The sequence below is a fragment of the Pipra filicauda genome, unplaced genomic scaffold (genome assembly GCF_003945595.2).
Source record: "Pipra filicauda isolate LSUMZ 115617 unplaced genomic scaffold, ASM394559v2 scaffold225_size1262401_pilon, whole genome shotgun sequence".
NCBI lineage: Eukaryota > Metazoa > Chordata > Aves > Passeriformes > Pipridae > Pipra > Pipra filicauda.
This window is the reverse complement of record NW_024104338.1, coordinates 1181574-1194632: the sequence shown is the minus strand read 5'-3', so window position 1 is coordinate 1194632 and position 13059 is coordinate 1181574. Positions and strand designations below refer to the sequence as shown.

Below are 13059 nucleotides of genomic sequence, written 5' to 3'. Positions count from 1 at the left end.
AAGTAAGGATGTTATCTTTCTGTTGCTATTAGGTTTTGAACTTTTTTAATCACCTGTTTTGAAGTTTTTTTGTTTGGGGTGAATGGGTATTATTTTGGTTATGAAAAAATAATCATGTAGAAAGGCACAGTATACTGAAGAATGAAAAGGAATATAACTGAAATACCACTCTTCCAATCTTGATTTGGTGTAGATGATAAAAATCCAAAGAACTCTCTGAAAAGTTAGTAAGTAATCTGTGACTGCAGAGCTGGGAGGATATTTCATTTCCTAGCATATTACACTCAAATACTTTGGGCCAAAAAAAAGGACTTTACAAATGACATGGAAACTGAAGAGAACTTTCTATATTTTACTGCAGGCTTTATGTTTTTGGGACTTCTCCAGTCATACTTGTGGAGTGGGAAGAGAATTTGGGAAGGGAGCCCAGAAGTGCAGAGGAGGCTGGATAAATTGGGAAAAATTACAGGAGCTAGCTGATGAGCTAGAATTTGAGTGTAGTAAAAATATATAGATAGAGCTTAGAAGAATGGTGTTTTTTCATGGGTAGCTTAATTTAAAACTAGCTGAAAATAGTGTAGAAACTCATACAAATTTCAATGGCCTGCAACTGTAGTACTAGAGATTTAGTTATTTTGAAAGCATATCCTTAGGAAAATTGTGGAGGTAGGCATGCAGGAGTCAGCAACACCACTGAACTTGTATATTAAACACTGATTCTGTTGCACATTGCTATTTCAGATAAACAGCTTTGAAAAGCATATGTTTGCCAGGATGTTTTCAAAAATGACTGTGTCTTATATGGTTAATTGGTGCAACTTTCCACTGCTGACAATGAAATATATCCAATAAAATATATCCCAACTATTTGTCAGGTGAAAATTATTATCCTTTTGTGAGAAGACATTGGAGGTTCTGCTCACACCATATCCTCTATAAAAAACACAGAAATGCTATTGCTTGTCTAGTGTCTAGACTATTTTTCTTTCCACTGAAATGGGTTGAAAATTAGACTTTCACAAGAATGTTTAAGTAACTGGGAAGAAAATTAGGCCACTGAAGAACTATAGTAACATTCAGATTCTTAAAATATATCTATAATTGCTATAAGGAGAATATGTTTGCATTTAGGATATATGAAACAAAATGTATGAAAACCTCTAAAGAAATATTCTCCCAAATGTCAGAGGTATTTTATTTTCCTGGGAAGGAGTTGACAAGACTGAAATAAAGGGTAAAGAGGTGATATTACCAAAGTCTCTAAAGCTAATAAATATGACAATCATGTGAGGGATATTTCAAAAGAGCTTGAAGGAAGGGGCAGCTATTGAGAAGAATTATGAAATAAAGTGGCAGATATGCTGAATAGTAATGTGGAAACGAATAGGTAATGATGTTCTCATTTGTTTTTAAGTTGAAGGTGACACCAAGAAACTGAGGGCTGAATAGTCAGTTCTCCTCTTTCTGCTGTGAGAACATCTTTTAAGCCCTTCAAATGTAAAGTGTTGATTTTTTTTTCTCAGTTCCAGGACCCTTTACTGAAGGGTAGAATTGAAGAGGAAATCTTTTAGCAGTTTCATGTGAAATGATTTAGTAAATAATAGGAACACTCTAAAGGTTTTAGCCATTTTGTAACAGTTTGAAGAGGGCAGGATTATTGCCTTAAGCATTGCTAAAACACTCACCTGATAACATACAAATTGTATCATGTTACTTCAGTATATTACACTGATAAAAATTCTCTAATTAGGTGACCACTTTTGTGAGCACTATATTGATGCAAAGATTTTTGAGAAAATATCTTGCCCTTTTATTAAGAATTATGAATTATATGTATTTCTTCTCTTGTGGTCATTAAAACTAGCATGCCATGCATGGCAGTCATCTCATCCCTTGGCAGTGATGAGTTAACACCTGGACTTGATGATCTTAGAGGTCTTTTCCAACATAACCAGTTCTGTGATTGTACGCAACAAGCACCGCTAAAGTCAGTAGAAGTCACATGACTGAAGCACCAGTTACCACCCATGTATTCAAGGGAAATCACACAAGGTGGGCCTAATCATGAATTAAACATAGTTTCCTCTTGATATAACACAGTTACAGATGCCTGCTACCAGAAGTGCTGGAGTATCTGTTTTCCTGCGTGCACCTGGAGATGCAAGAAAAAAACATCTATTACCACAAGCTGATTGACTTGATCATATGAGGTGGCCAAACACCTATTCTTTTTCTCCCTCCACTTTTGTTTAACCAGGTAGGCTTTCCAAAAGTCAGGATCTGGACCCTTGTTTTATACTATATTTTAGTTCCTATGATTTTGATTCAGCATGTTAGATGTATTTAAACTAAGACAGTGGCAAAAACAAAGAATGTGCTAGAAAATAAATGCAATAAAATCAATGTGGAAACTTCCCTATTTTGTGCTTTGGTTTTGGTAGCTAATTCAGCATTTTCAAATGTAACTACATATGGGAATATATGATAACCCAACACAAGTAAAACCAACTTGCATTATTATTTAAATTTGAAGCATTCTAAACTGAAATCTCTTTCATCAGTTCCTCCTAGTTCTTCTGCAGCCATTAGCAGACTTCTGCAGATTCCAGAATGTTTTGCAAGAAGATGAAAAATTAATATGGAATCTTGAAACCAGGTTATAAAACTGCTGTAATTCAGCCTATGTCCTGACATGAGTATTCTGTGCTAAAGACTACAGCTGACATTGCATCAACACACTACTATTACACTGAACCCACTGGACTGATCCCCAGAGGTGCTGATGTGACCACCGACAAAATGTGGAAAGAGTATTTTCTGACTGTTTCGAAATACAGAATTTATTTTCCCTTAATCATAAGCAATTTACTTTTGTAATCTTTAAGTTTATAATGTGAGTTTTCCAAATACCACTTCTAACGAAAATTTCTAGTGTACTGTGAAATACATGGCCTCTGTTATAATTAATATTTCTGAGTCAAACAAAATATTTGTACAGAAAACTCTAATTCAAAACTCAGTATGAAAAGAAACAGAGACAAATCTACTCTCAAAGGTCCTATTCTGGACTCTCCTTTTGCTTTCAATGGGCTCAAACAACAAGCACTTTAGAAGCTCTTTTTTTATCCTGTTTTATAACTTTAACTTAGGACCAAAGCTGATATACAGAAGCAAAAATGCAACTTTTAGTATAGGCTTTTAGAAGAATAGTTTTAATTAGACTAAGCTTCGGTTCCCAAATAAAACTGCACAGCAATCAAGAAAATAACTATAGTAGACTGTGAAATTTTCATTCAGGGTCAGATTAAATAGTGGAGGAAAGGTTTGGTAATTCAATAAGTTCCATCTCAACACTATGTTGAACCAAGAAGACTATCTGTACTTTGTATTTACGTGGTTCAATTTTGCTAAGGACTCCAAACTGCACTTGCCAGTATCTGCTTGCTGGATTTGAAAATAGTTCTATAAGGAGATAATGACTGCAGAGGGCTCATTTTAACTGCCACTGAAATACAGCTATCTCCGAGATATATGTCAGCCTTTTTAAATGATAAAACCAGTATTAAAATAAACTACAAAATAGCACAGAAATGCTCCTTTTTTTTCTGTATTCAAAAAGTGATTAGAGGTTTTCAACCTATAAATAACAGTTTTATAAAAAATACATTTGGTAAAAAATCCTTAAAATCAGTAGGAATAAATATGTCAGTTAATTCTTAATGTGCTAGGATCAGGTTTTAATTGCTGGTTTTAGTTAACTGGTGGTTTTTTGTTTTCATCCAGCTTTCCTCCCTACATTTCCTCCTAGTTATCATTACTATCACTCTTCTTCTATTAATGAAATCAGCTACGTATTACAGTAGAACTTCATTCTGAGATTGAGAATACACAATAAATTAAGAGGTAATGGATAACTTAGGAAGCCCGTAAGTTTCAAGTTGTTACCTGCACCTTTACAAGCTAACAATGCAGTCCGCTGAATTTCTTCACAACATAACCAAATATACAGATATAATTTCTACATGTGCATATTATATATGCACGTGTACAGATATATATACACCCAATTCCATGAGAATGAAATCAAACAACTTACATGCATAAAGATATAAAGCTAATAAGATATGTAAATATGGGAAACAGACATAATAGAATGCAAGGTCAGAAATAGTGATTCAACATCTGTATAATCAGTAACCACTCAGTCATTTCTGCCTCAAGCCTCCAGATTCCTTCAGTTCTTATTGCAAAGATAATCTGTGTTATTTACAGGCCTCGGGAGGAGAGAATTCATCATGCCATGAATGCTTCTGTGGCTAAGTTACTTACAGCTATTTTCCTTATTTCTATGATACAATGAAAATATGATACATGACACTAAGATGCATTTTGTGGAATCTAAGGGAAAATGGGCAGTCTGTCCTTCTATGTCCGTCCTGTCTGCATCCCATCTTGTTGTTCAGTGACACAGATCTATGAGAGGACCAGCCCTGGTGGAATTCCTTGTATGCTATTTTCCAATACTTTGGAGCTCACTCTCTTTGAGTAACACTGTTCCTAAATCTATAAACTTGCCCAACTAAGATTTCAGACCCCAAGAAGGACACGATGAACTTCCACCACTTCCTTCTTTGACATTTATAACAGTACTCAGCATTTGTAATGCTGGAATTATGAAGCCATAGTAAATCTTACACAATCTGTGAGAGTAAAACAGTGCAACCATGAATGCAAATCTGCCCAGGAAAGGTAAACAATTAAATGTAAATATGTACAAATGTAAATGGTGTGTCTGTGTATGTTTTTTTTACATAATCTTACTTACAGTCCAATATGATTGTCCATTCCATTTCCCAGAAGAAAAGCTGGATACTGGCAAGGAGATCTTCAACATTTACTACTACTACTACTACTACTACTACTACTACTACTACTACTACCTTTTTTTTCCTGAAACAGGCAGGTGAAAACCTGTACATTACATATCATGCACCCTTCTATTGAGGTCCAAGATAATTGCCAAATATTGTCTCTTGAATTTTAGATAAAGGCAAGTATTTAATTGAGAAGGAAACATTCATCTGTGAAGTTGTTTTAAAGGTACCTGTCTAAAGCTCGTAAGAGTTCTGGAATTTTGCAGTAAGCCTTAGCACGGAAATTATATAAACAAAATAATGAGGTAAAGTATACGGCCTTGCAATAATTACTTTTATCACATACCTCTCTGATTTGTTACTTAAATATTGCTTCTTCAAGTATCTCATGCCATAAGAGCTGTCTTAAAATCGCAGAGGTCTAAGGAAAAAACAACTTAGACCAAAATTTCTGTTCTCTGACTGCTCTTTCCTGGGAAGTTGCTTTGGAGTAACCGCTAAGCTATTTTCCCACAAAGGCTTTGTTCTGTCCTTTCAACCTTAACCATTACGATCAGAAATACAAGCTGACTGATTACGCATCAGCAGGAAGTTGAACCTGAGATGTCACAATCCCACTGAATTAGAAGTGAAGTTTCCTGTTAGTGGAAAAGGAAAAAAAAACAAACAAATTTTACAGCAGATCATAAAGCCTTTCTTATTCCTACCATTCCAACTTATCAGATTCTGTAGAATTAACACTGTATATATAATTCTGTTTTATAGATGTTTTCCTTTATTTATACTGTCTCTCTCTGTCTCAGCATCATAATGATGGAATCACTTGGCCGTGCTTCAGAGGTGCTTATTTGCTCCCCAGGCTCTTACTGGAGCCAGCTGAAATTGTAAATGCTCAATACCTCTGAAAATCAGTGTGTCCAAGACACTTGCTTTTAAAAAGGAAGGGATACAAGGCTATATTATTCTTCATAACATTTTCTCTGAAAAGATGTTACAATCATGCAAATTGAGCCATCCCCACAGGATATTTCAAAACCTTTTCCAATTTCTTTGAACAAGTATGTGCTTTGCTTTCTTGTTACTAAATACATGTGCATTCAATGGTTTCAAATCTCCATTTTTTGGGGTTGACCTTCGCAGTACATCAACAACACTGGATATAATAAAACCGATTTTATTACAAGTGTTCACATTATTCAGTGCTTTCAGCCAAATGCAGACTATAAAGAATGAAGGATATATAAGGATGTAACGGTATGGAAGAGAAGGGCATAGGGAAGAGGAAGGCAAAGGGGGAGGGGAAGGGAAAAGGTAAGGAAAAAGGGAAGGGAAATGGAAAGGGCAGCAGAATGAGAGAGAACAGGCAAATAAGTGGAGCATGGGCCAGTTCATGCTTTTTAAAATGTGATGTTTCAAAAACAGCGTCTAGCTTGGGATACCCAAAGCTGCTGGCTGCTGAGATCCAGGATGTGCTAGTCACTCTACTTGCTGTGTTCCTCAAATCTTTCACTAGACTGCTGCTACCAGTCACAGTTGAAGATAAAGGGCACTAAGCTAGACAGGTAATTGATCCTGCTTGACTTGTTGCTCAAAAACACCCACCCCACACACACAAACAAGTAAAAAACCGCAGGTACACTACAAGTTCCTGCTATGTTTATTGCACAAGAGTCTTGAAAAAAAAGGGATTTAAAAGCACATCCACGGAATTCTGTAAGTCTCCTGAGCTCGTGCTTGCAAACCGAGATGCTGATAACAGAGATGAAGCTACAACCTGTCCCTCTTCAGCCTGTGTGGCTGCCTGGAGCACCCCGCTGCACGTCGAGGAGCGGGCTGGTAGTGCTCAGCGAGCGAGGGGCTATTTCTGTGTGTCAGCAAAGCAAACCCACCAACCGACACCCCTAATGCTGCCTCAGACTTGCCAACAGGAGTCACCGAGATGAAGGAAAGCCAAAAGACCGAAGACTGCATTAAGAAGGACTGCCCGGAGGTGCGGCCGCCTCGGGCGGCTGCGGAGGCCGGTGCCGGGCGCAGGTGGAGGCGCCCGGCGGAGGCTCCTGGCGGGGCGGCCGCCGCTCGGTGCCGGCTCCGCCTTGCCACTGCTGCCTCTCGCAATGAAAATGCGGAGACCTAAGGTGAGGTTCCCCTATGCGGGTCCCTAATGGCATCGGGCAGGGGAGGCAAAAGCGGTCCCTGCCGATGCTGCTGGGAGGGGTCTTGTGCCTCTTCACTGCCGCCCTGCAGAAGAGGAGGAGGAGCCGAGCGCCAATCGGGGGCACAGCGGAGCCTTGTCTGAGCCCTGAGAAAGGCGGGGGGAGAGAGGTAACTTTGCCCGCAACCCTGAAGAACTGCGTAGCTTGAAAAAACGGTGAGCTGCGGTGCCCGCTCAACACAGCAAGCCCTGTATCATCTGCGGGGCCTTATGGCAAAGAGGCATCGTGGAGGAGGTGAGCGTGTGTGGAAGAGCTGAAAAGGAAGGACGGCGTTGTCCCTTCTCCAGTCAGCGTGTCCCTGCCCCCCTGCATAGGTACATACACACAAACACATGAACAAACATACACAACACACACGCACACACACAAAGATGCAGCAGCAGCATCGACCATCTGGAAATAAGGAAATCTAAACCTGCTGTTACTCCCCGACCGTTCCCACTTCGGGGACAGAGCCAGCACCTCGCTGCGCCCATCCGTGCCCCACTGAGGAAAGCCATCCGCCAGTAACCCCATACCCATCACCAGTAACACTAAGTCAAATCACTGGGAAGGAAGCGGTGGGGAGGAGCCGGCGGAGCATGAAGGGAGCGGGACTGAGGTGGGAATGGGGGAGAAGATACTGCAGAGGTGGCTGAAAGAAACAGGGCACGCTTTGTCCCTGCTAAATATTCCCACATGCCAGGTACCCATCACTGGAAATGGAAATGCTTTCCTTTTTCTCATCACTTCTTCTGTCAATGAGCCATTTAAAATCTCAGTGCTTGATGTCCCTTTCATTTTGAAAGCTGCCCTTGTTCCGCTTGTCACAACTGCAAGAGGGGAACGGAGGAACAACAGCAACGGCAAAGCTTCATTTTAGCCAGGCAGACAAAAGAGCCGACCTTGGTGCTCTCTGTCTTGGAGTGAAAGCTAAACAGAAGAGAGGGAGAAGTCTTGCGGTCATTTTGCCTGATTTCCTTTCTGATTTCCTTCCACTAACAGATCGCAAGCATTCTTTTTTTTGGTGGAGGGAGGTGCCAAACCGAAGGGGTGCAACTATCAGTGATTCCTCTACTAAATCCCAGAAGGCAAAGCTCACTGATGCTGCCTAATTTTTTCCCCCTCACTTATGCACTCTCCTTCCCTTTCCGTAAGGGAGTTGACAGTGGAGGTTTCCTATCCTTAGTCCTCTAAACTTGTTTTTTATCTCCCGTGTCTCAGTGGTGCTTCTCATTTCTCCCATGGTGGGAGAGTGAGGGAGAAGGGGAAGGAGCTTTGCTGGGTGTCTCACACATCTAAAAGGAAGAGCACAGGATTCATGACCCACTGTAGCAGGCCAGAAATCACTCTGCTTGGCCTTTTCTAAGGTTGGGTTGTGGATTCGTTTGTTTGTTTTAATGCCTTCTGTGCCTTCTCTCAATTTTCAATGGTGCCATTCCTTTGCTTTTTTACTCCATGGATAGTCAAGGAAGATTTTACGGCAGATTGTTCCAGGGCATGATGGAATATTGCGTAAGCAGGATTTTCACTGAAGAAAGTACAGTTCCTTTTTACTTTAGCTCTTAATATCACCCCTTCCTCAGAGATTCTGACAATTTCCTTCCCTCCGTCTTCTCTTACTTTCTTCTCCCTTTTCTAATCCCTTCCAAGTATTGTTGCAAGGTTCCAAAGAGGCACGAATTTATAAATAAATGTGAAGGCGATTTTTTTGTTTCTGTTAATACATCCCAGGAGTGCTTAATTAATCAGATATGAGCATGGTTTCTTAAGCATCCTAAGATAGTTTGACGCTTGTAACACTGGGAGAGCTGTGGATTGAGACTGGAGAAATGGTGACAGGACAATGACAAAAGTAGGAAGGGCCTGAGGGACAGATATCAAGCAAAGCTGTGGAAGTGATCTCGGTGACAGGAATGTCAGCAAGGGTTTGGTGTTATGATGTGGTGCTGTAGACCAGAAGACGTGTTTAAGCAAGAAAGGGTATGGGCTACAGCTTGTGGAGGTGGGGTGTGGTAAAAAGGCCTTGCTAGTCAATGGTAAAGCAGATGTAGAATCTGGGGAGTCATCTTGCTCCCAACATCGGGAAAATGGGCAGGTATTCATTCATTCTTTGCCTCTGCTTTCTGAGGGCACAAGTGTGTGCTGAGACAAAGGGAATGTGAAACGAAGTAAAATGCTTTCATTCATGGGAGTGGGGAAGAGAACTAAATATAAATACCCAGAATAGATGCTGTGCTGCAGTGAGTCTAAGCCAGTTCTATGGAGCTTGGCTGCCTAAAGGAACCCACATCCAGGATGTAAAATCTGACCTACTGGCTCTGCAGTTTCTGGGAGTAGCGCCCCGCTCCGAGGGAAGTCTATGGAAACTGCCCTCGTCAGCACCTGGAAAGCTTAGGCCCTGACAATGGGGAGGAAGAAAAAGGGACAGTTTTGCAAAGCCCGGTTTTTTCCTCTTTTTCTTGGGCTCTTTCTGGTGCTTCATCCCAGCTTTTGCCCTCAGTGCCCAGCTTTTTTCCTTCCCCCACCCCCAAGGGCAAGCGAAGCGGCTCTCAACAGGTGCTGGGGAAGCCGCTCTGCTCCCGCGGCCGCGCCAGCCCGTCCCTCGGTCGGATGCTGCCGCCCCGCGACTCTGGCTCACAAAGCAGCCGCCTCGGAGCGGCGCCGGGGCCCCCGCTCGCCCCCGCACCGCGCCCGCGGGGCGCCGCGGAACGCACGGCGCGCCGGGCCGGCCGCCAGCCCCGGGGCTGACGAACCCTGGCACCCGGCACCGAGAAGGCGCTAATGGCAGGGGGCCGAACCAGGGAAAAGAAATGCCCCCAAAGCGCCCGGTCTGCGCTCATAGCAAAGCATCTCCAGACCGGGGCAAAGCGCTGGGAGCGGCTCCTTTCAACAGATGCAAACAGAGAGAATGTGCCTGTAATTAAAATGTGCATAAACGTCGCAGGTAAGCCCCCCTCCCCTTGGATACCCCGCGTCAGGATAACGTGGGATGAGGTAAAAAGCCCTCGACACCCCCCTCCCCGTGAAACGCGAAATGTCTTTTCCACGCGATGCAAATTGGGGGACAAGCAGCTGCAAAGCTCTACAATAAACTGTTTCATCCAAGCCAGAGCCAGCTCGGGAAGGCACGCCTTTGAATGCCACCCCCCCTCAAAACATCTTCTTCCCACTCGTGCAGGCAACCTCTGTAGGCGATAACCAAGTCTAAAAACTCGGAGAGGATCGATAACGTCTACTAAATATTCTGGGAGTGTATGAGTGTGGCAGGGAGGAGGGGGATAAAAGGGTGATTAATCGGATATTAATCACTGGCCACAAACAAGGGGAGATTATTTCGGGTAGGCAGCCGACTGTTCGGAGTTGCAGAATAGATCCTTTTACTGAAGGCACGCGTGATGGGATCGGCACTCCGCTGTTTAGCGATGCCTGTGTAATTCTGCAGGTGCACATTATTCAAGCCACATATTTCTTCTTTTCTCTGTGTGTAGCATTTGCCTTAACTGTCTGCAAGCACAGACTTAGTGGAGGTATTTATGCCGCTAACTAGACATTTCCTTTTTGCTCTCCTTTCACGAACACAGAGGCAAGAAAAAAGCAAAATAGCCCTTGCCCCAGAAAAAAAAAAAAAAAAAAAAAAGAGAGAGACAAAAAGCCCAATCCAGAACCCCTCACATACATCAGGGAAAAGAGACCAAAGGAGGAGAGAGAAAAGGTGTCGATCTTTGCACCCAGCGAAAGACCATGCCTTCAAGGCTGAACTGCCAACGCACCTTTCCGACAGCCTGGGAGCCCTGCATGCGTACAGACAGCCGAGCGTGAAGCGCATTTCGGGCTGTGAGACGGCTACGCATACGCTGGGCTCCCCCGTAACTTTCCCCACGCAACGGGTTAAACTAATAAGTGCATCGATACAGGCATTCCCGCAAAGAGCCCGCTGCTCGACCGAAAACCAGAATTGTAGGTAATCCCCCCTCCACCCTGCACGATCATCATCGTCACCTTAAAAAAGTCATCCCGTGGGATCTGTTTGAATATACACTAGTTAGAGGCTATATGAACCAACTCACGTCTACCGTTTGAGCATACTGCAAGAATATTTATTGAGCCTCAGCTCAGTCACTGCATTGAACGCCAGCCCTGGCAAGCAAATACATTTTCTATCTCCGAGGAGAGCTCTGAATCAACTCCTTCTTTCCTCCCCGCTTTAGCGATCGTTTATATATTTCCATTGCAAAGTACCCAGGATAAAAATATAAAATAAGAGATAAATATATTTTGAAATACCCCTTGGTGTAAGGCGAGAGCTTGCAACCCCCTGACCGAAAGCAAATGGACCCCTAAAAATATACCCCTCAAATACTACCCTACCTTTCACACACGAAACCATCAATAAAAAGACGAGGTTCCAAAATGTAAATCCACTTTTAATCTCCATTTTCTTCACCAGGATGAAGTCCAGCCGGCCACATTTAGTACATCCCCTTTCCCAAAAGTCTGCTAATTTCGATTCCTTTGCACGAATTTCCCCTCTGCAGATCCCTTTCATATTATTCTTGAGAGCTCTTAATTCCTATTCCTCGGCCAGGCGCAGCAGAGTTGTTGCTGTTGATGGTGCGCGGTCACAGCTCGGAGTGAATGGTGTTTCTGGGATACCACAGCAACCTTGACGAGGACTCAACCATCTCTCCAACGGGGGCACAAAGTCTCAGCTACTCTCGATCGTGTCTTTTCCTTCCCCCACCCCCCCGCTACCCCAACTCCCTGCACAGCCGAAACCCACCACAATCCTGGTTCCTTACAGCATCCACCGGGAGCCACGGGAGAGCACCTCAACGCTCAGACGCCCTCATCAATAAACTCCAAACAGTATTTGCAGTCGAGACTCTCCCCCCACCCCCTCGTTCCCTCAAGAGGATCAGTTCTGCCTAGGAGAGCGGCTCGGGAGATAACGGAGTGGCGGGTGTCCCCCCCCCCTCGCCCGGAGGAGCCTGGGGCGGCCGGGCTCGCCCATCCCGATCGCTGCTGCCTCGTTATTAACCACGCACGTGCGGTGCCCGGGGCTGCCACCGCCGCTCAGCCCCCACCGTCCGGCCCGCCCGCGCCCTCGGGCACACACCCGGGGGGGCGCGGGCTCACGGCTCTGCGCGGGGACGTTAATTACAGGCCGAGCGCCGCGGGCGCGGTGGGGGAGCGGGCACAGCCCGGCTGCCCGTGCGCGCAGCCGAGGGGGCTGTTTGTCCCGGCGGGCGGGGTAAGGGGGTCCGGCACTGGGGCTCCGCGGGCGGGGCGGCGGCTCCCGGCGGGCCGGGCCGGGCCGGGCCGGGCGGGGAGCGGGGGCGGTGCGGCCGCGGCTCCACCAGAAGAGCGATGGCGCCACCTACCGGCCGCGCCGCCGGACCGCGCCGCTCCGCGGGGGCGGGGGCGCCGCTCGGGGGGGGCCCGGCGGGGGGCGCTGAGGGGACCCGGATCGGCGCCCGCGCCGGGGCTGCCCCGCCCTCCCGGGCTGCCCTGCCCTCCCGAACACCGCGCCAGGGCCGCGGGCGCCGGCTTCCCGCAATGAGGAGGGGGCGGGCAGGCACCGGCTGCGGTGCGGGGGCGTGCGGGGGCGCGCACGTGGGCGGCGGTGCGGGGGTGTTGTCCCGCGTGTGCGAGGGCGGTGCTGGTGCGTTTCTGTGCCTGAGGGGATGTGCGCCGTGCCGGGCCCTGTGGTGCGGGTGCATCCGCCAGGGCATCGTCTGTCGGTGCACGAGGGGGAGGTTTCCTGGGGGCGGCAGTGTGTGTTTGGGTGCGCGTGTGCCTGTGAGGGTTTTGTGCTGGCACGTGTGTCTGTGTGAGCGTACGTGTGTGTGTGTGTGTGTGTGTGTGTGTGTGTGTGTGTGTGTGTGTGTGTGTGCTGCCGTGCTGAGCGTGGGTGCACGTGTGCACACGTGTGGTGTGTGATGTGTGATGTGCGTGTGCCTCTGTGTGTGTGCATGTGGTTGTGTGATGCT

General features: G+C 45.4%; 1 protein-coding gene across 1 annotated transcript in view; it reads right to left on the bottom strand.

Moving 5' to 3' along the window:
- LOC120323276 (CUB and sushi domain-containing protein 3-like) overlaps positions 1 to 12329 on the bottom strand; it is a gene marked incomplete at its 3' end in the record, with an annotated part of 76575 nt that extends 64246 nt beyond the window's left edge. Inside the window, exon 1 of the mRNA XM_039381451.1 lies at positions 11438 to 12329. Coding sequence (XP_039237385.1) covers positions 11438 to 11615 — 178 coding nt within the window. The remainder of the gene's footprint in view (positions 1 to 11437) is intronic.
- Between the last annotated feature and the right edge of the window lie 730 nt (positions 12330 to 13059).